Source organism: Egretta garzetta, unplaced genomic scaffold (assembly GCF_000687185.1).
Source record: "Egretta garzetta isolate BGI_Z169 unplaced genomic scaffold, ASM68718v1 scaffold287, whole genome shotgun sequence".
NCBI lineage: Eukaryota > Metazoa > Chordata > Aves > Pelecaniformes > Ardeidae > Egretta > Egretta garzetta.
The window spans coordinates 11,821,338-11,843,133 of NW_009260435.1; the positions used below are offsets into that span (position 1 = coordinate 11,821,338).

General features: G+C 45.2%; 1 protein-coding gene across 1 annotated transcript in view; it reads right to left on the reverse strand.

Annotated features, from left to right (window-relative positions):
* Nucleotides 1-19,212: 19,212 nt before the first annotated feature.
* Nucleotides 19,213-21,796, reverse strand: part of FBN1 (fibrillin 1) — a 145,469-nt gene continuing 142,885 nt past the window's right edge. Inside the window, 1 exon segment of the mRNA XM_009644016.2 lies at nt 19,213-19,602. Within this exon segment, the coding sequence (XP_009642311.2) occupies nt 19,213-19,602 (390 nt within the window).

Sequence of the window (21,796 nt, forward strand, 5' to 3'; positions counted from 1 at the left end):
CTAAACAAAAGAAAATGACATCCAACTGCTAACAAAGACATATTGGGTATTCAGATTTACCCCCTTTCCCCATAGCCAAAGTGGCAGTCAGACAAAGGCTTCTTCTGAGTCCTTGCTCATTGTGTGAAGCACAACTCAGTCACAAAATGGTACTAATTGTGGCCTTCCATAGCTCTACAACTAGTATTTTTAAAGTTATCATGCATGTTAAATGTAATTTTCTGTGGCTGAGAACTGTAAAACCAATACAGCCCTCATCAGAATGCTAAGAGTACTGGCATTATTTTAAAACTAGCTCCATGGTTAGCTTCAAGAATTCACATGCACATAGATCTCCACAAAAGTCAGAGGACTGCATGCTTTAATAGCTATGGAAGTATTTTATTCCCTCTGAAAAAAATAATTGGATTCATGTTTGTTAATGCCCAATACCCAAGCTCAAAAAGCACGTTCATGTATTTGGCCAGAAGCATTTCCTTTCAAGAGATCAAGATGTCAGAAAGTTATGATTGATCACAGTAGGTGCCCAGGAGATTTGAATGAAAACATTTGGAAGTCTTAAAGCAATAGCTGTCAAGAGTTCTCTATCTGTAAATGCAGTTGTTTTTAGTAAACATCTGTTGAGTGTTTTTAATTCACCTAAAGAAAATATGTTGGAATTAATTTTTATGGGTTTCTGGGACATCAGATCACTAATTGCCAAAGAACTTTGGCACAATTAAAAGGAGTCAGAGTCAGACAGAACACTTCAAACACTAGTTAGGGCAAATTCTGAACATTTGCCAAGCGAAATGCAATTGTTCTGGATTTGTGTGCTACTTACTATTGAAAGATGACAAAATCTGTCCAAGGAGTAACTATTGGAAGAGACAGATGTGGGGTGGGACACACTGTTAGCCTCATATGATCTGTATACAAGAAGTGATTAAGATAGAATTACATCTGAGACACAGTATAGTCATAAGGCTCAAGGTCCTTCTCTCAGCGTTCCTTTTCTCCATCAAAATGAAACTTAGAACGCTTCTGTTATTTTGCGGACTCAAAGTTATTCCTAAAGGCAAGAGCTAGTTAGCTATGTCATAGTCTCCCCAGGGAAGCTGTGGAAAACCCTTTGGCTTGATGCAGACAAAGAAGGGAAAAAATACACCACAGAGAACAATCCTGCATTGGCTGATGGGTTGAGTAGATGACCTAACAGGTCTTTTCCATCTATAATTTTATTCTGTGGCTTTGATGCTGAAGGCCCTGTTGACATCCACGGTGTTGTTGCTTTCCTGGAAGATTTAATAAAGATCTGGTTTGGAACTCAGAATTCTAACTAATACCACTGAGCAAATAACTCTAGTATGGGGTGACAGGCAACAAGAATGCCAATGGGAACATGTCCCATCATGGTAGTTGGGTTTATTCTGGCCCTTAACACCAGGATTCCCTGAAACACTTGCACCAATATATAGTAACTGCAGCGGATGTCAGCATGCTGCTTACTTCAATGCAGAAGAAATACAATGCCTAACCACTTATTGTACTGTTTACCCAAGATATCGTTTGGATTTATAAGCTCCAAATCTGGCCTGAAGACTTTAGTTCACTAACAGATGCAGGAATTCATCTAGAAATCCTTGGTCAGCAACAAACGTGTCAGTATTTCTTCCCTATTCTTCACTTAGTCTGTTACTATCAGAAGCCTACTACCTTTTTGCTACCACACAAGAGCCACTTTGTCACATTTATTCTTCAGTTGAAAGATCAGACTTTCTACATTACCCTGTTGCCACTGCAGTTCTGGTGCAAACACAATTACAGTTACACCTCAAAGTACAGCAGGAAGATTCGCAATCTCTGCCATCCAAAACTTGGGCAAAGTGACAAGGCTTGATTCTCCACGTGAGATACACCACTGGCCTCTAGGGCAGAACCAGTTTGTGAACAGTGTTGGTCCATACAGCAGAGCTCCTCAGCTAGCAGTCAGATTTCCAACAGTTTGCAAAGTCTAAAGGTATTTTGCCAATACAGTAACTAAATGAAACATGGTAGAATGCAGCCTATGGCAACACAGATCTAAATCTAGAAATCTAGCCTGCGGAGGCATGGTGGTACCAGAGGAATATTCTGACTCAGCTGGAGCAACTTCTCAGATCTGAAAGAAACTTTGCCCAGTGGGAACTCACAGCAGGTCACAGCTCTGTTTCTCATGAGGTTGGCTACATCTGTTCCCTTTTATGCAAAAGAAACACTTCATTAGGGCCCTACATAACCTTTTGTTGGGCAATACTGGGCACTCCTGGTTTCATCAGATGATGATTCAGTGGATCCTGTTGTTGCTTCATACCTCATACAGTAAAGTTTTGGGTGGGTTCTTGGGCAAGAATCTTGGCTCTGAAAGACATGTTTGATATGATAGCCTTGGACACAGCCACATGGTAATTCAAACACTTCATACAAAGTGCATGCATTTGCTTACATCAATAAGCATAAAATTAAAGCCATCTCTTTTGCTATTGTATAAAATAAAAAAATAATAAAAAAAACCCAAATCCAACACCATTATATCTCTTGGAATTCAGGGGGACCCTGACAGACAAACACACCCCATTATGTGGCTTAGGAAGGTATCGTACATTCCAGGCCTTTCCATCTGCTGCAGAACAGTCCTGTGGAGAAATCTTCTCCAGAGCTGAAAGCTGTCTGCAAGGGGTCCACATAGGCCAGCATCCCTGATACTTGTGAACCAAACTGCACAGGTATGCCAGGCAGGCCAGAGTCTGGCACTTAGTAACAAATAAGTTGCTATTTTTAAAAGCCACATTGGTAACTTTTTGAATGTTTCTTACAACTTCAGCAGATTATTTGGCTCTATCACAATCCAGTTTTCTCTCTAATTTCCAGACTAAATTTGAAGTCTGAACGCATTAGAAAGGATGAAGAAGCACGAGGCTGTTATGCAAGTACTGAAGGTAGTGGCGATTTTCAAAAATACAGCAGGATACTGCTGAAATCAGTGGCATTCAGACTGGAATTTAACAACAAAACTATTTTTAGAGTGAGTGAATAGAGAGAAATATTTTGAGTCTTAGGTCCTCAGATGTCATCCCTCTCCTTCCTCGAGTCTGGACTGACATGGGGATGTTGGGCTAAGATTCTGGTAGTTACCCTTAATCCCATGGTAGACTAAATCCAGCACAAGTGTAAGTCGACACCAGGACTAAGGCTTGCTTCTGCCGCAAGTCAGGATTAGCTTCTTTCACTCATTATCCCACAACAATGAAATCATGGAATCATAGAATAGAATCATAGAATCACTTTGGTTGGAAAAGACCTTTAAGATCATCGAGTCCAACCTTTAACCTAACCCTGCCATCCCACCACTAAACCCTGTCCCTAAGCACCTCATCTATCCTTCTTTTAAATACCTCCAGGGAGGAGGACTCGACCACCTCCCTGGGCAGCCCATTCCAGAGCCTGACAACCCTTTCGGTGAAGAAATTTTTCCTATGTCTAGCCTAAACGTGCCCCGGTACAGCTTCAAACCATTCCCCCTTGTCCTATCATCTGTTACCAGGGAGAAGAGGCTGATCCCCACCACACTACAGCCTCCTTTCAGGCAGTTGTAGAGGGCGATCAGGTCTCCCCTCAGCCTCCTCTTCTCCAGACTAAACAACCCCAGTTCCCTCAGCCACTCCTCGTATGACTTGTGTTCCAGACCCCTCACCAGCTTGGTTGCTCTCCTCTGGACATGCTCCAGCAATGCAACATCCTTCTTGTAGTGAGGGGCCCAAAACTGAACACAGTATTCGAGGTGCAGCCTCACCAGCACCGAGTACAGGGCTGCATGGGGTTGTTGTGACCCAAGTGCAGGACCCGACACTTGGCCTTGTTGAACCTCATACAGCTGGCCTTGGCCCATCGATCCAGCCTGTCCAGGTCTCTCTGCAGAGCCCTCCTCCCCTCAAGCAGATCAACACTACCACCCAGTTTGGTGTCGTCTGCAAATTTACACATTTGAGGGCACACTCAATCCCCTCATCCAGGTCATTGATAAAGATATTAAACAAGACTGGCCCTAGGACTGAGCCCTGGGGGACACCGCTTGTGACCGGCCGCCAACTGGATTTAGCTCCATTCACCACAACTCTCTGGGCTCGGCCATCCAGCCAGTTTTTAACCCAGAAAAGAGTACATCCATCTAGGCCATGAACTGCCAGCTTCTCCAGGAGAACTACACTGGGTCCTGTAAAACTTCTAAGCATGGAGCTGAAGGTACAGAGAGGACATTTGGTCAGCATGAACCCACTCTCAGCTTTATCATGTCTAAACCTAAAATATTCATTAGTAAAACAGGTAATTTAACATAGCGTCAACTGAAAGCCTGTTTAACCAATCAGTCTCTCACTACAAAGAAAAATTCTTTTTGGAGAAATAGTTCTGTTTGTTTCCATTCTTACCCTGGTGTAATATTGCTGCTATTTTTTGTCCTCCAGAAAGCACTGGAGACCGTGGCACTGCAGCTTTTTCTTTCCGCTAAGTGCCTCACACAGATGACACACCCTAGCAGCACTGGGCCTGAGCTTGGGAACATCAGCCTGTTCCAAAAACCAGAGTTCCCACATAGCTACATAATTCACTGCTATCAAGTTACTGGGCTAGCCACAAATTGACTAATGTAATACTCACCGAGGATCAGGAGATTGCGGCATGAATGTTTAATTTCCAGGGGAGGGTGATTTGTCCTTTAGTGTCACAAACACTTTGATTATCAACACACAAGTAAGTACTAAATACCCATCTGGCAGCCATGTGCAGTACAAAACAAAAAGGGAATCTACGACATTTAACATGCAGTGATGCACCTAGACATTAGGGCCCTCTGAAACCTGCCAGTGAAGTTCGTACCACTGGTGCTTCCCTAGCTGTGGGGAACAGGCCAAGGGTGGGAGAGCAACTGGGACTCGGCACTGCAGAGCATTGCTTATCTTAGTGTGACAGAAGAATATCATTTTCAGGTTGGACATCACTCCCTCTCACTTGGTCATTTTCAGCCCATAAACCAAAGAGCAGCAGCGATCAACAGCAATTCCTTTCCCCCCACATACCTCACTGATAAAATGAAGCTTTTCCTGAGAAGTAATTTCAGTCTTGGAAAATCAGATTAGTCATTTTCTAAGCTAGAAAGGACTTTTGAATTGCTCCTTGAACTTAGGCTTCATACCACTCATTACTTATTTCTCATAGTCTTTTAGCAACCAAACTGGTTCACAACCTGCAGAGATTATGCTCCATCTATAACACCTTAGACTAGAAGAAAACAGGACCTACTTACATCTTCTTCAGTAGCTCAAAATCCTGAACACACTGATCATGTTTTCTTCACCAGACCAGCTCAACAATACTACAAATCCTCAGAAAGCAGGGGAATGAGAACAGGCTGTAATTATTGGCTGCAGATGTTCACACCAGCCAGTCTCCTGCTCACTACCTCTCCAGCACAGGAGAGCCACATAAACATTTGCAGCTGTTAACAGCCATTTCTTGCTTATGCAATTTCCCAAGGTTATATAAAGATTTTTTTTGTACCAAGCAGGAAAGATTTGCACTACAAAATTTTAAAAATTACTAGACAAATGACTGCAAAATAAAAGACAGTGTGAACTCATTGATTGGAAACTTGCAGGGAGAATTCACTGAAAGTCTGCCCACCCTCTGCTAGAGCTGCTAATCCTCTCTGTAACCATCTGCTTTCTGAAAGAAGTTTCTAAATGTTAAACCATAAAATCTAAGTTAGGAAGTTATTTTACAGTAGATCATTCTTCTCTGGATATTGCAATACCAGCAATCTTTCTTAGCATTTGCTTTGCGTAGTAATCAGTGAGAAATTTAGTCCCAGCACTGTTAGGTGTCCAGCTATCTGTTGTGTGCACTACATTATTTTATCCTATTCATCTGAAAATTGTTATCACTTCCATCTAGAATGACTTTATTCAGTCTACAACTACAACTCAGCTTAGTGGCATCTGTAAAAAAATGAATTAGTTTTGGAAGAGGTAATTTTTTAACACGAGTGGACTGCCACTCTGTGGGTCAAAGAGAATTTTATTGCTCAAGATGAGTAGACAAACACATTCAGCTTCCCAATTCAGGCAGAGATGATAGGACCACAAGGGCTGCATGTACTTTCTATGGACTTCATACAACATGTTTCTCTCTATTTAACTCTCTCCCACTTTGCAATTACCCCTAGACTTCAGAGCTACCAGCAAGGTCTATTTCATACAGCTGCTCAAAATAAACCATTTAGTTATTTGAGCTCCTCAAGCTCCAAGTGCTGTAAGCACAGCTCACCCTTTCCCACCCATCTGTGTGGCATCCATAGATGTTAACTGTTTTCTGTCTTAACATCCTGAAGATCAGGTGACACTAAAAACTCAAATCAGGTCCCAGAGCAGATTGCAGACATGGGGTCTCTTCCTGCCAGCTCTGCAAAGGAAAAGCAGCAAGTGCCCTCTCTCTGGTGCTTATAGTAGACCATGCAGTACTGAGAGTTAATAGATCAGTTTATATTTCTATCCTTCCTGAAAAGAAATTTGGCTTTATGCCACCTGCTTCTTCTGACCTGGAGGGACCAGGTACTATGGAGAAGGATGACAGAGTTCTCGTGCTAGGCTAGGTGGCATACTTTTGGGCACCACTTCATTCCCTAAAGCAACAATTCTGATGCCGTGTAACATCAGGAAACAATCTGTGAAATGACTAATAAGCAGAAAGAAACCGTGCATTCAAAGGAGCAGAAGGGGAAATAAAAATGATGGCTTGGTTTTCAGAGTCCAACCTGATATGTATTTGGCTCTAAGTAAAAATCTCTGTGGTGTCACAGCACAAGGGGATTGAAGGACTTCTTTCTTTTTCTTTTTAAAGACACATTTACAGCACCTTAGGTTAAAAAAAAAAAATAAACACTTTCCTAATTAGCTTCTATAATGAGAGGGAGGAGTGGAAAGGAACCCTCATACAGCATTGATTGAAATTGTGTCAAGTGCTGTACAGTTGAACTTTTTCACGGTGACTATAAGCCATGAGCTACCTTTAATACTCACAGTTGCTTTCTCTGTATGTGTGCCTAAATGTCTTCTAGTAAAAATGCAAAGCCACTGGTCAGCTTCAGCCAAACTGAACCAAGCGGTAAATGTCTAACAGCTGCTGAGCTCCTGTACGCCTTTCAGGAAAGCAGGCAGTGAAGGAGAGGCTGGATTAGTTGCCACCCAAATGAAGGGAAGCAGCGTGAGCTTCACCTGGATTTAGACTGCAGCAAATGGGAAGGAGCTGCTACTGATGCTCTGTCCGTGTGGGGACTAAACCTGACTGAACCTTGGCTCTTCCTAGACATCAAAAAAATCCATGTACAATGCCTTTAGGGTGCCAGACTTCTCTTATTTCAGATTTGAGCTCCCACCCCAATATGACTGTTGGAAGAGCTCCATATATGAGAAATCCCATAGTGTAGTTTAGAGAAATCCCACCTGTGATCAGTGGGAGGGTGACTCTAAAATAGCTGCCAAAGAAAAAAAGGTGCTTGAATCCAAAAATGGAGAAAACCTTTTGGTCAGCTTAGCAAATGGTAAGGTATGGGAGAGTTGGCAAAACAAGAAGAAACCAGTGAAATAACTGTTAAACAACAGCAATTAACTTCCTTAGCTCTGTTTTCTGGAATAAGATGCTGATCTTACTTCTTCATTTACTCAGGTAGATGGGAAAATATTGGCACCAGGGGTCATATGTGCTGGGGTGATGGGAAAGTATATGAGCAGGAAGCAATTAAATGGTTGTAAAAGAGTTGGACGGAATATGACATAACACGCCAGGTCCAACTAATGAACCTGCCTGAATTTATAGGTGGATAAACCATGTTAAGTTATGGGTCATTTGAGTTCTCAAGTGGCAGGTCAGATCTGTGGAGTGGCAAGCATAGCATCATTATTGAAAGAAGTGTTGGCAAGTATTATGAGTCTGCCCTTATGTTTAATAACATTTAATTTTATAAGCAGTTCTGGATGATATCAAGTAGCTGTTCAGTCAATTAAATGCACACAGAGAAGTGACTATGGAGGCTGGATTACTGGCACAGGGTCAAGGCACTCCTGGGCGGGTGGGACATCTCTCCATCCATAGAAATTTTTATTTGTTTGTTACTTACACGCTGGTCCTGTGAGAGATCAGGGCAAAACTCCACTGACCAATAAAGTTCTGCTTCTGTGTCAAAGGATTTCCGTCAGCTGCCTCAGCTGCACCCATCATCTCACACCTAGGCCTGTCGGTATTGCCAAAGCGATGTTCTCAGCGCACCTGCCTGAGCAGGACTCAGGCTCAGCTGAGGGAGCACCAGGGCCCTTCTCTGCTCTCCTTTCCCCCGCTGGAGCTGTGGATGGCTGTGCTGAGCATGGGTGAGATCCCAGGGGCACTTTGAGTATTTGGGGTAAAAATCTTGTTCCAGTGAAATCAATGGGAGTTTTGCTGTTGACTTTGGTGGGGCTGGACCTCATTCATAAAGCATTGACTGTTATAATAGATTTACCAGCCCCGCAGGCAGCCCATGCAGCAGTGAAATAGATCTAGCGCTCTTGCTTCTAGAAATGAATCCCCTGGCCGAGGTCTGCAGAGAGCAGCTTCCCTGGGCCAAGCCCTTCATCCAGAAAACCAACCACCCGCTACTCCACTGTGAGCCTGGGGCCGAGCGGGGCCGACTTGTGCCTTCACCACGGGAGGACAGGCTCATGCTGGCACACGGCCCAGCTCTGGGAAAAGCCAAAAGCCCCATGGAGGTGTGGCCTGGGTGGTTCTGCATTGCAGTGAGCGGGTCCCTTGAGCAATAGCAGTAAGGGCGGACTTTCCTGGCTTGCACTGTGGCCAAGCTGGCCCTCAGCAGCCTCGGCACAAGCCACGGCCTGAGCCAGCATCTGTGCAAGCAAAGGGGTGAAGTCTGGCCCGTGGCAGGGCAGGAAAACGGCTGCCGTGGCCAGCACTGACCCTGTGCTAGAGCTGCAGGGAGGGCTGGGGTGTGAGTGCCGCCTGCCATGTGTACTGCCCTGCCGGGATGTTCACTTTATTTAAAAAGAAAAAAGAAGGAGAGAGAGGGAATCCTGCTCCATTGTCCTACTGAAAGTGGAAAAGGGCTGAACTAATTCAAACCAAACTCAGAACAGAAACTCCTCCCAGGCAAAGACATTTTTCTGTCAAGTTTCAGCCCTGGGAGAATTTTTACAGCTGAGCAATAAACTCTTGAAACAGAGGTTAAGGGCCTCACTAGCTCCAGGCTTCTAATACAAGGAGCAGCACAGAGCGATGGGCGCTCTTTAATCTGTAGGAAAGTGTCAGGCTGATGGGAAGCTGGAGGTAGCGGGGGAAGGAGGGGGTTAATCACCACAATTGCCCAACAAACATTTCCTAATATTGTCACTTTTTACCCACAAGTTACAATGTCTCTGTTACTATAGAGGCAAGATGTTGATACTGGAATCATTTTCTGGGTTTTATTCCTTTTTGTCATTTTTCCCATGAACTAATAAGCCACAGTGGATTTGAAAGTATGAGCAAATGTGAACACTATACAAAGCACTTTTATGTTCTATTGACATTTTCTTCCCACCCTAATAATTTAGAGCTGTTAACAAAAAAAAAAATTAAGATGATCATACTTCCCATCACTTTCATTTCCCAAGTTTATGAAGGAAGAATCATGAGTAATTTCCCATAGTTATTGTTTGCAGCACAACACATGGTCTCAATTACTGGGATAAGAAACGTAGAGAGGGTATTGGTGAGGATAAATGATTTATCTGTGCATTTCTTTCAAAATTCATTTTCCATGCCATAGTTTATATTACTCTGATCAACCGTCATCTTTCTTATTTCACTTTATAAATGTAATCCAACCATTCTGAGCAGAACCCTGGGTCACAAGAGATCAGTTTGCTGACATATCTTTGGAGCCGACAGGCTCCAAACCTACTTGCCACTAAAGGTATCTACCCCAGAAAGGCAGATCTGGACAAATCTAGACTAGTAGGACACAAAGTTACTGCTGGCTTTTACTTTTGTTGTAATGTCCAAGGAAAGAAAAAGGGGCAACAACTAGTATCAGGATCTACCCCCACATATAACATAATTCTGTGCATTAACATGCATTTGCTTTCTGACCGGTGGATGTACTTCACCTGCCTTTATATTGCCCTTGCCTTGAAAATGACATTTCTGCATGAACGTAATGACTGGCTGCAGGCCCATGGCTGATCTCTCTGCATGTGAGCTCTGCCTCTGGAGCAGATGTACGAAAGCCTTGTGGTACATTGCTCCTTCTGCACAAGTAGCAGACAAGTACCATCGACGCATGACTCGGCACGCCAGCACGTGCCATAAAGCGGCAGCTTTAGGGCAGATCACAGCAGCTCAGACATGGCAGAATAACTAGCTATTATTTCAGGACTTTGTTGTTGCAGTAGATTTGAAAAGCATGCTACTGCCTGGCTGGGTCAGGCTGGTGGCACTGATGAAGCTCGTGGCAAATGGAATTTGGTTACTTGCAGACTTTGCAGGGATGGGGGTTCAGCTGATATCAAAGCCAGCATTTAATTCTCTTCCACCCTGCCTTCCCAACTGGTGCTCAAAGCACAATGTTCAGCTGCTTCTCTCACAGGACTGCTCCTGGTTGGACATCATGCAGGACATGAGGTATCTAATGCTTATGGGGCTGGTGGAGAGGTCCCACTGCATAAATCCTTTACCAAGTCTCCATTTTTAAAATGAATCCTAGGCTGGTCTGTGGGGAACTCAAGACTATGCTCTTTGTTAGCACAAATGAACCCAACACAAATAATCTGTTTTTTTTTTCACCAGAGGGTTTTGCAACTCCTGCCAGACTTGGCCTTCAACCTAGGCCTGGCAGTCACTTTGGGACCCACAATTTCCTCCCATGGTTTTATCTGTTCCGCCACTGTGGAGCAGAAAACACTCTTGTTCCCAGCGTATTTTGGGGTATAGGAGTGCATAGTAGGCATATGCATGGGGACAACGGATATTTTTCAGCCTTTTTTTCCCTCCCTTTCCTTTCATTCCTGGGTGCTACTTTCAGTCTTAATCCATGCAACACAGACTCGATACAAGATTTAAAAATAAAGAGCAGGTATCCTTGGGACCTCCGCCCATCGTTCACCCAAGCTTTGTCATAGCTTATAGCAGCTCTCAGGACCCGAGTCTCCACTTGGGATTCTCCAGCTCTGGCCTCAGGATGTATCTTGCCACAGTTGTACCCCAAGAGTAGAAACCATTGCTGGTCTAACATGTGGGAGCATCTCGCCTCTGTGGTGCTTTGATGCAAGAGCTCTGCTAACAGACAGAGGAGCTCAGAGCTTTACATCCTTTGTTGCAGCTACTTCTCCCCAGTGCTGCAGGGACATTGAGATCTTGTAAAAGTACTGGGATGTCTTTTACAGGAGCGGATTTGAAAACTGGAGGCAAAAAACTGATAGTGAAAAGCTTTCAGTGAAGGGGATTTATGCCTTTGGCAAGTACAACTTAAACATGTGAAATGGGAAATCTGTTAAATTCTTTCTTGCTTGTTTATCCTTTTTATTTATTTTTTTTTAATTCAGTAAATGAGAAATTGTCTTTAAGGACTTACTAATCTACACTCAATACTTACTAAGGTCACATAATGATCTGATCCTGACAGGCCTCAGGGTTTTTTCTGTTTGGTTCATTTGGTAACTCATCGCCAGCCAAAGTCTTGTGGGCAGCTTTACAGTCCCGCTTAAAGTGGTGGTTGGCTCTGGAGTGTCAGCTGATGGGGAAGGCTTTGCGTTAAGGCTGGTAGCCTGGTGGCGCTGGCTACCGCCAGGGCAGATGGCTGTTGATTCACGTCAAAAAGGCTTTTGAGCAGCCGCCCTGCAGAGCCAGCACTACCGAGCCGCTCATTCCCTTTCTCCTCCCTCCCAGTTTCCTGTTGTTTCAGCTTTGCACTGACGTGAATACAGACTGACAGTGCGGTTCCCTTCATATTCCTCGCCTGTTCTGTGCTGGCACCTTCCTCCTCTCTTCCTGCCCATCCCTCCTATCACGTGTTTCTCAAAGCAGCAGCAACTTGTGCTATCACCTTCTTCTCTGGACTCAGCATTTATATTCCCAGTTCAGCTGTTCATATTTTGCCTGATAGTTGAAGCCAGCTCCTGCTCAAATATTTTCCATCTACAGTTTATGTTTGGCGCAAAAAGAATCTCATGATCAAGGGGTTTAATGATGATATATATTTTTTTATTTAAAAAGACAAGTTTATGTCTGGAGAGCCCTTTAAAGGGACTGAATGAATATAAAGAAATCTGCATGAGAGGTGTTTTCAGCTCTTTTCCATCTTTAAGGTACCTGTGCCATGGCAGAGCTGGCAGCACTGGCAAGCCGGGACCCGTAACCCAGTTGGGCACCTTGAGGCTGGAGAACTGGCACCACATTGCTCTGAATCTCAGCAATTCAAGTAGGAAGTCCATTTCCCCACCATGCGCTTGGATGTGAGCCATGTTTAAATACCATGGGCCTTGTTCCCCCGTGTAGTTTCCTTTACCCCTCAAAATGCAAACACACAGTATGGGCTGGCTCTTTGTTGCCTAAGCCCAACCTAAAGTCAATGCACTCCAGGCTTGGAAATTTCACATGCAACTTCAGATTCAGAGTTTGGGGAAGGCTTGATTATTTGGAGGCTTTACTGGGGCAGCCCAAGGCACGTAAGCCTGCTGGCTGGGCATGGGCAGTATCACCTGCAGTGGGGGGAGCACACCCTGCTGCCACTGCAGCATCACGGGCGTGTGCCCAGTGCAGTGCTGGGCTTTGGGCTCCCACTCTTTGAACCAGTTTCTATGTGGTTTGTTCTTGGGACTCACCTCTTTGCTCTGCTTGCTTTGTTTTTACTGTCAAAATTCAAAATCGGAGTGAAACTCAGCCAAAGTGCCAACATTTCCTGGTTACAGATTGAAACCAAGCAAAGAGTCCACGGTTTGTATGGTTTAAACCTAAATTCATAAATCATCTCTTATTCACCTAAAATTTGTTCCAAATTTACCCAAAACTTGGCCCAGATTTGCCTGAAACTTGGCCCAGAATTGCTTGAAACTGAGCCCAGCTTCAGAGAGAGGTTCATGAACCTCGACAAACCTGGCCTGAGCCTTGAGTTTGTAATGAAACCCAAAACCAGGCGAGTTTCACCTGGTTTGGGTTTGGTTATAGACATTTCTCACGGCTCTAGTATTTATTATGATTACAATAACAACACATGCATACAGAGCTGCAAGCATACACACATTGCAAAGTGAAAAAGTCCAGACAGCTTTCCTACCTGTCCGAGCTTACTCCCTGAATATGTACTGCGCTACAGCTACAGTCAAACTTGGTCCCGCATGGGATGCTTAAAAAAAATAATTTCTCCTGGATTGTCACAGACAAAAAAAAAAAATAACCTCCCAAAATACTCTGAAGCACCTCACATAGGAATGATAGGAATAAAGAATCAACCTCCAAAGAAAACTAAGCGGTAGCCCTGTTTTCCTGGCTGGTTCGTCCAGCAGCTCAGAGGCGAGCCGGGGAAGCTGGCAGAGCCCAGGTCCTGTTCACCAGCAGTGTCACTTTTGATTATCTCCATGAAGCCTGCTGACCTGGATACTTACACAAAATCTTTTTTCCAGCAGAAAACTACTGGGCGCTATCGCTCCCTTATTTTTTTTAAAACTGGTGCCGTTGGATCTGCAGTGGCAGCATCCTGGGTGGGGAACCTATGGGGACTGCCACCCCAGGACATGTGTGCTGGAGCATGGGGCCATGCCCCTGGCTTTCTGCAGAGTGTGGAGAGCAGCTGGGGCTTTGCCAGGCTCCATGTGGGACACGTTTTAGTGCAGAGGGGCAGTTCCCACAGCTTTCTGCCTGCTGTGGCTGTCACAGCTGATGAGCTGTGGTGGCTCCTTGTCCTCCTCTCCAGGGACACCTCAGTACTTCAGCGCTGCTCCTGGCAGAATGGCCATCGCCTATGGGCTCTCTCAAACCAGAACATGTGGTTCTTGGCTCCTTCCCTGTAAAACAAGGATGACAAACACATCCCAACCTCACAAGGGTGTACGGAGGCTCAACATGCATGTCTGTGAGGCACTCACATCCTACAGCCCTGGGAGCCATAGAGAAGCTCATAAACAAACAAACCAGCAGATGTGAGAGCTGAGCTGGGGCGAAGGCTGGGCCTGCACTGCCACCGTTTGCAAGGGAAGGGTCCAGCCCAAAGAGAGGGAAGGAGAAAAGGCCCTTCCTGAGCACTTAGCAAGGTTTATCACAGTGTCGCTTTAGTCTGGAAGCACTGAGCTATCATTATCTGTCCAGGCTCTCCAGAAAAAAACCACATACGTTTCTACATACACATATGAGTGTGTGTCTAAGCAGGCTGAGGACTCATCTGTATGCTAACAAGCAGCAATGGCACATGGTGGACTGGCCAGCACCAACACAGGGCTGGCAGCCCAGCTTTGCTGGATGGGCAGCCCCACCTCCACAGCTGCTTCCTGCCATTGCTGTGCCATGCAGGGGCGTGGTAGAAATGGAAAGGAGAGCCTAAAATACTAAAAACAAACACTTTGGTGACCTCTCTGGCCTCAAGGTTCCTCTGCTGAACTCAATGGGAAGCTCATAATTGAGGCGTTGGCTTGGGCCTGATATTCCTCAAAAGCATTTGTTAGAAGGGTGTGAAATCTTTGGCACGTTTCAAGGACAGCAGAAGCAGATCATTGGAATTTGTCAGAGCTGAAGTCATCTGCACCTTCAAGATTTTTGCTGCTTAGGAAGATGGGATGGTCTCGGTTTTGGTCGAACCAAAGCACACAGCCCACTCCAGAGGGACTGGGTGTCCCCCTCAAAGTCTCTCCAGGGGCACCAAGGACCTTGCCGAAGGGCGCACTGAACACGGCAGCACCATGGAACCCTGCCACTGACCACCTCTGCCTTCTCGGCAGCGCCTCGCTGCTGCAGCGGAGACCTGTGAGTGACAGCCCAGGAGGGAGCACAGGGCAGCAGGGCCGGTGCAGGACCAGCACCCGGGAGTGAAGGAGAAGCCACGTGTTTTAGACCACCGAATGACTGCAGCATTCACCCCCCCTCCCCTTTTCTTTCCCTCTTGCTACTACTGCAACCTCTGCAATCATTTATATTTTTGTTAGTGTAAATTATGGCATATTTTACCCCAAATTACAGCTGTCTGCTGTTTTTGCAGCATTCAGCACCAGCATGATCCCACAGGTTAATGTCACGCCCTGAACCTGCACTGCTGATGCGCAGTTTGCACGCAGAACCCCCATGCTGATATGTAACCACAGGAGTTTGCACAGGGGCTGCACGGGTTTCTGCAGGCATCCAACATACTTGAGCCACAGGCAACAACGAGAAGCTCTGGGATTTTCTGAACACAAGAGCTTTAGCCGGGCGTTATTCTGCCAAGACTGTGATAATATGGGAGCTTACTCTGGGCGAATACTCTGGTAGGACACTGCCAACCTGGATTTACTGGATCAACCTGCTGTACATCAAATCTTGGCCTTAGCTGCTGGCCACTCCTCAAGCATGAAGCCATCGAAGCAGAAAATCTTAAAGACTTGCTCCTGGGAGAGGGTGAAGTAGGCAAGGTGCTGGGCCCAGATGTCCCAGCTTTGGGAAGCTGCTGTGTCCTGTTAGCTCCTGTCACTACCTGGCGCGGGGCAGCTGGGGGCACCGAGAGGGGCACACAGCCCCTGCAGCTCCGCAGGCAGTTGCAGAGGCTTCCCCTCTGCAGCTCAAATACAGGATTTTCTTGTCACAGCAGCGAAGTTGAAAGAAGAGAAGCTGCCCCCTTCTCGCCTGGTGCCTGCTCAGAAAGCAGCAGCACTGCAGTGCAACATCAGCTGTTAACCTTGCTCACGTTGGCAGAAGCCGTCAGATCTGCAGGAGTACTGTGAGGCTCTAATGGTTCAAGCACAGCATCAGTTTAAAGGGGGAATCCTAAAAATTCCTTCACAGCAAGTGTCAATTTTTACAAGCGGTGAGGCAGCCTTTGCAAGGCCAGCGCCACCACCCCCAGCTTGGGCCAGAGCCCAGGTTTGATGCAGGCTGCCTCGCACCGCACTTACCTGTCGTGGTGCTGCCGGCAGAGACCGGTGGTGCCCAAACAGGGTCCCAGGAGGGTGTGGGCGGCTGTTGGGCAACAGCCCTGGCGTCTCGCTCCCCAAACGGCTCAGGCCTGCCTGTGCTGAGAAGTCTTGGCCAGATCAGCTCCTCTAAAGCACAAAGCTGAACTGGAGTCACAGCATAGAGTATTTATCTTAGAGAAAACCTGAGTGTGACCCTTTGGGACCTGCCGTAAGAAAGCAAACACTCTGGGTCCTTTGAAAGTCAGCTTAAAAGGGAGACTGTGGAAACAGTCATGTTCTGCCAAAATACACGTCAGCTGTCAAGTTTACAAGATACTGTTACAACACACAACAAGAGAATGATTCGATATCTACAGTAACAAGCCATCTTTGTTAAACTCTGTTAACCAAAAATCGTATTTATTACCCACATATGCCGAGTCATGCGCACTCGCAATGGAGGGCAGCCACACTGTTATTTCAAATAATTAAAGATTTCACCATTTCCTTGAATTTGAAAAATATCCTTTAATTGCAAAGGGATACACATTCAGAGAGACCTCTACTTCAGCCCGTCTAGTGCTGAGAGTCGTTCTGGGATCCCACCGTCAAATTGAGTGCAGGAAATTATTTTAAATCACACTGTAGGTTACAAACCGCTTTTTAATGGCAGGTCTCGCGCAATGTTATTATGCAACCTTTGTGCTTCACTGAGACTCTAAGGAAACTGCAGAAATTCAAACTAATGTAAATGATTGTACATATACAGCGACTAAAACTGGCAGGCAAAAATGACACCACAGCTGAAGGGCACTGCTGCAGAGAGACCAATGAATAATTGCTCAAGAAAATGGATTTTTATGTGCGGATCAGTACCGCAAGACTGGGCTTCCCATTTTTAAATCACTAAAAGAGACGCTGTCGAGATTTCTTGTTTCTGCAGCATAACAAAGGTGATTTGCAGAACCGTGCAGGCAACACTGGGGCTGCTGGAAAACAATCAAGGAACCTTTGGCACGATAAGGTGCTGCACAGCAGCTCAAATGCTAAACCAACTCTACTGGACAGAGTCCCGACAGCTCCCTCTGAAATCATTCTTCTCAGCTCCTCCCAGTGTTTAAGGACAGGAGAGAAAATACTCAAACTGTACACTTAACTATAAACCATACGGTCTTGCACACTGCCACCGGCATTAAAAATTGCTCCCAACCTGCTGAAATAAGAGTGCCATTTACAACTGTAAAGCTCTGATTATATTTCGCCATAGTTACGCAACATGTGGAAAAAATACACTGTTCAACGTTTTGGCACACTAACAAATAAAAGCCAGACATGGTCTATGAAAAATATCAAAGTAACCCTGTGCACAAGTGCCTTTTTATATAGTCATATTTGCTGTGCAGAAGAAATCAAAGACAGCTGAAATCTAATTACAGAAAATAACACAATTTGGGGTGAATTATTACAGTACATTTCCCTTCCAAAGCTATTATAGCTCAATAGACGTTCCCCCTATCAGCCACAGCGCTGTCCAATCAGCAGTTTCAGCGACACCGCTTGCTTCATTTTTTCTTCCAGATTTCATCGCATCACACCTCGGTACAAGGTTCTGCTGCTAAAGGACACGCCACGGCACTCGCATATACAAGAACACCCGCATCATCGGATAGCTCATTTGATATTGAAACCCAGCTACAACTCGCGATGGCTTGCGGCGGTGGATTATCCCTTCATTATCAGTCTTAGATTATTTGACAACAGCTGTTGAAGTGAGGGTAAAATATCTTAAGTCAAGGCAGTTTTAGCAAACAAGGCTTTTGAAATTAAGTAAGGTGTCTTCTGTATAATGATTTAACATCATTTTGGCTATCAAAGTTACTTATTGACAGGATTATTCGGGTCAAGTCATTGGAAATGTTCCGACTTGCTTTCTGGAGCCATGCAATAATCTGACAGAGGTCCGCTGCTGTTTGGATTTGTGAAGGTCTCTGTATTTCTTCCATTCTTCCTTTGCATGTTGAATGACAAACGGCAGCAGCACGCCTTCAAGAAGAAATCACCTGTGCACACAGATACAGAACCAACCCTACCGACAGTGCCTGAACCGTAAGAATGCAGCTTATCACACCTTTAGCAAGAACACAAGGCCACAGAATAAACTAAAAAAAAAACTGTTTTATTGTGACATTTATGACATTGAACCCTTGTTGATATGAACGACTACGGGTACTCTTGACACGTTACATAATGTCATGGTGTAGGATGGCACTGATTGTCATCTGACTTTTGAGAATGTTTAATGGTCCCCACTGACCTCAGTGCATTTTGGCAAGTCACAGAAACTTTATCATCAGGTTTGTGTATACAGTTAACAAGTAGTTGGTCTTATAAGCACCATTACAAACCCTCACATTAAGGGTATTATTAATCTAGTTTACAAATGCTTCATTGATAAAAATAGCATGATTACAGTATACACACACTTAATTTACATGTAATGTATTATAGGCATAACTGAGATAAACTACTGAGCTAACTTTGGTTGATTGAAGTATTTAGACTGAATAATGGCAATTTTGGCTTCTAAGTTGTGTAAATATTACAGTGCATTTATAAATCTAGGTTGAAAATTTACTAGCACCAAATGGATATCATAAATGGCTGACCTAGTAAGTTGTAGTTGGAGAAGCGAAGTTTAAGAATTACAAAAATAGAGCTGTCCATCAGTTGAAAGCACATTCTTGTACCTCTGCTGAAATGATGACGTGTCTCAGCATCAGTGGCCAACTTCCAATGATAGAAGTCCCAGTTTTCAAGATTCAACATATCAAGGTAGCTCAGCTACACTTAAAAGCCTGAGAAAGTGGTTGTTTTGAGCTAGGGTATTCATCCTGTACCTTGCTTATGTAATAATAGAATAGTGCTCGTTCATACAAATGTACTCATGTAAGATTGTACCTATGATATGGAGAATCTGATTGGGAGGAATATTCAGTCCTACTTATCTATCTTTGGTTTAATTAGTTGGTCTTTGGTTGATGAATTAATGAAGCAATATCTGAATTTTCATTTTCAGGTTATCTCCCAGCTCACCACTGAGGTAGTCTTTGTCATGTTTCTCTTCAAGCTGGTACAGTTCCTTCTTTTTATAGAGTGGAATACTACTGATTTGTAATGAATAGTTTCCAGGCACCGGCTTCTTCTTTGTGAAATGAAGGTAACTTATCCCGTCCTTCTTATTGATTCTAAAGAAACCATCTTCATTTCCGGAGTCAATTAAATATCGGTTATGGTTTGTCAGTGTTGTGAGGGCAGGAAGCAGTTCCAGGATGCGATCTTTGTTACTGAGATCCGAGATGTTGATGGAGAAGACTGCTGCTTTCTCAATATCCCAGCTGGCGAGACTGATCGGCGGCTCCAGCTCTTGCTGATCCTGCACAAGAAGAAACGATGTTAGCTGGCTTTGTCGGAGAGCGTTTCACATGGGCCTATGCATATGTGTTTCTTACCCAGCTCATTCATTATTAATTAAATAATTTTTTAAAGGAGGTTCTGTAATATCACCTGTCAAATCCACTATTATGGGCCTAGGACTTGTCAGGGCTTTGTCACTGTCCCTGTGTGGGTAACGGGAACCTGAGACAGGCACTGAAAGTCTCTGCGTGTGGGTCCTCTGCCTGACAAACAAAGCCTCTCCGTGCTTGGAGTCTGTGCCTGGTCTCCTACAAAGAGAGCAGCGAAGGCACCCTCCTCCTCTCTACCAGGGGAACCACGAGCTAACAGGAACAACTATGTGCAGAAGAGAGCAGAGTTGGGGCAGGGGGGACACATCATTTAGGTGGGAGTTTTCTGCTTTGCAAGATTCGCTTTGTTTAGGCGTGGAGGGGGGGCAGCCCACGGGTGCAGTGGGTGCAGGAAAAGCAGCATTGCCCCTCTCCTCTGAGTGACAGTACCTGGGCTCCCCCTGAGTCCCCTGTGCCTGAGTCGCGCTGCAGCGACAGAATGATGACATTTCAGACAGTGCATCAGCTGCAGCGTCTTCATTTGGAAAGCTGTCACCTCCGAGACAAATCCAGCACTAATCACAGAGACTACTGAAAACACACGGAAGAAACCCGGCTTACAACCCCACTCTGCCCAAAACCAAGCGTCCACACTCTCCTGGGCAAAAGCACTCTCCTGTCTTCTCGTCTTAGCAGAGTGCCACGCACTGAGCACCTGATGGCAACAGCTCTTCCACACACAGATAGGAGCAGAGAGTACAGGTGACGTTCAGCTCAGGGCAGTCATGGTGTGGTGATGTTTTACAAGGGTGCTCAGCATCTCTTGGTTACACTTTGAATGCAACACACGCATTTGCATACCTAGACACGTACTCTCCGCTGAATGACAAGTGCCTACACAGTCTAGAGACCTGCCATGACCTGGGCCAGGTCAGGGCAGATCCCTTCACCTGTAACATCACTGTCGTCTTAGACTGGATGAAGAAGTGAGAAGTCGAGTGACTGTGGACAGGCTGATGCTTCTCCTACAAGCTGTGTACAGTCTGCTGAAGTCTGCGTATAATTAATGTGAACAGTAACATTGAAATCCTGTGACTTGTGCTGGACATTGGATTGGATGACCAGACTGGGCAATTCTGACTTTATATTACAAGAAATTGAAATAAGCCAATGTAGGACAACCCAGGTAATGCAAGAAGTTTGAATTTTGCGTACAAGGGACTACAGTAACATTACACATTACAAGATCATACTTCTATCACGACTTCTGCGCTCGTACTGGGAGGTGTAGGGCTGGACGCCCAGCTGAAGAACAAAGAGAATTACAACCACCTCCATCCCATTGTGTCTCTGGTGTGATCAGTTCAGAACAAAACCCAGCAGGGGGAGTTTGGTGAAGGATTTACTTTAATGCTTTTTTGAGAAATGTTTGCTAAGAACTAAAGGAAAATGCCTCCCCCAAGGATGAGTGAAAAGGGATGCCTATCCTCTGCATAAAGACAAAACCTGTCACACTGCAGACTAGTGTTCATATAAATATAAGTGCTGAAACCACTCACTAATATTTGATTAATTAAAAAAAGCCAATGACAAGAGCTAGGAAGATGTGGAGTTGCGTGAGCATCGCAATAGATGACGAGCATTTCCCTGACACAGTTACCCCACTCGGAGGCCTCTGTCCCCAGTGACTTCCTAGCAATGACAAATGAAGCTCTGCCTCCTGTTCTGCTGCCTGGGCCAGTGGTGAGCACTGTGTGCGGCCTCGCCAGCAGCCTCGGTTCCAGGACGGCAACCTGGATGACTGACTGCAAGGTCTGGACAAGCCTGAAGAGGGGCTGCAGCCCTGGCCTCCCTCCAGGTGAGGTGCTCATGTCCAGAGCCCTGTGTTTGCTTTGGCGAGGGCTCCAGCCCTGGGCACACAACACAGCGCTGCTTGCAGGGTCCACATCCACCCTGACCAGCACGGTCTTTCTGGCCACAAGGTCACACAAGCATTTTACACACCCGCCATCCTCTGGTATCAAGAGCCTGCTTTGCTGGTGAGCGGTCTGCTCTCTGGCAGCAGGGTAGGGATTTATTTTACTGTGTGGTGTGACATAGACATTAGGTATACAGGGGCTTTAG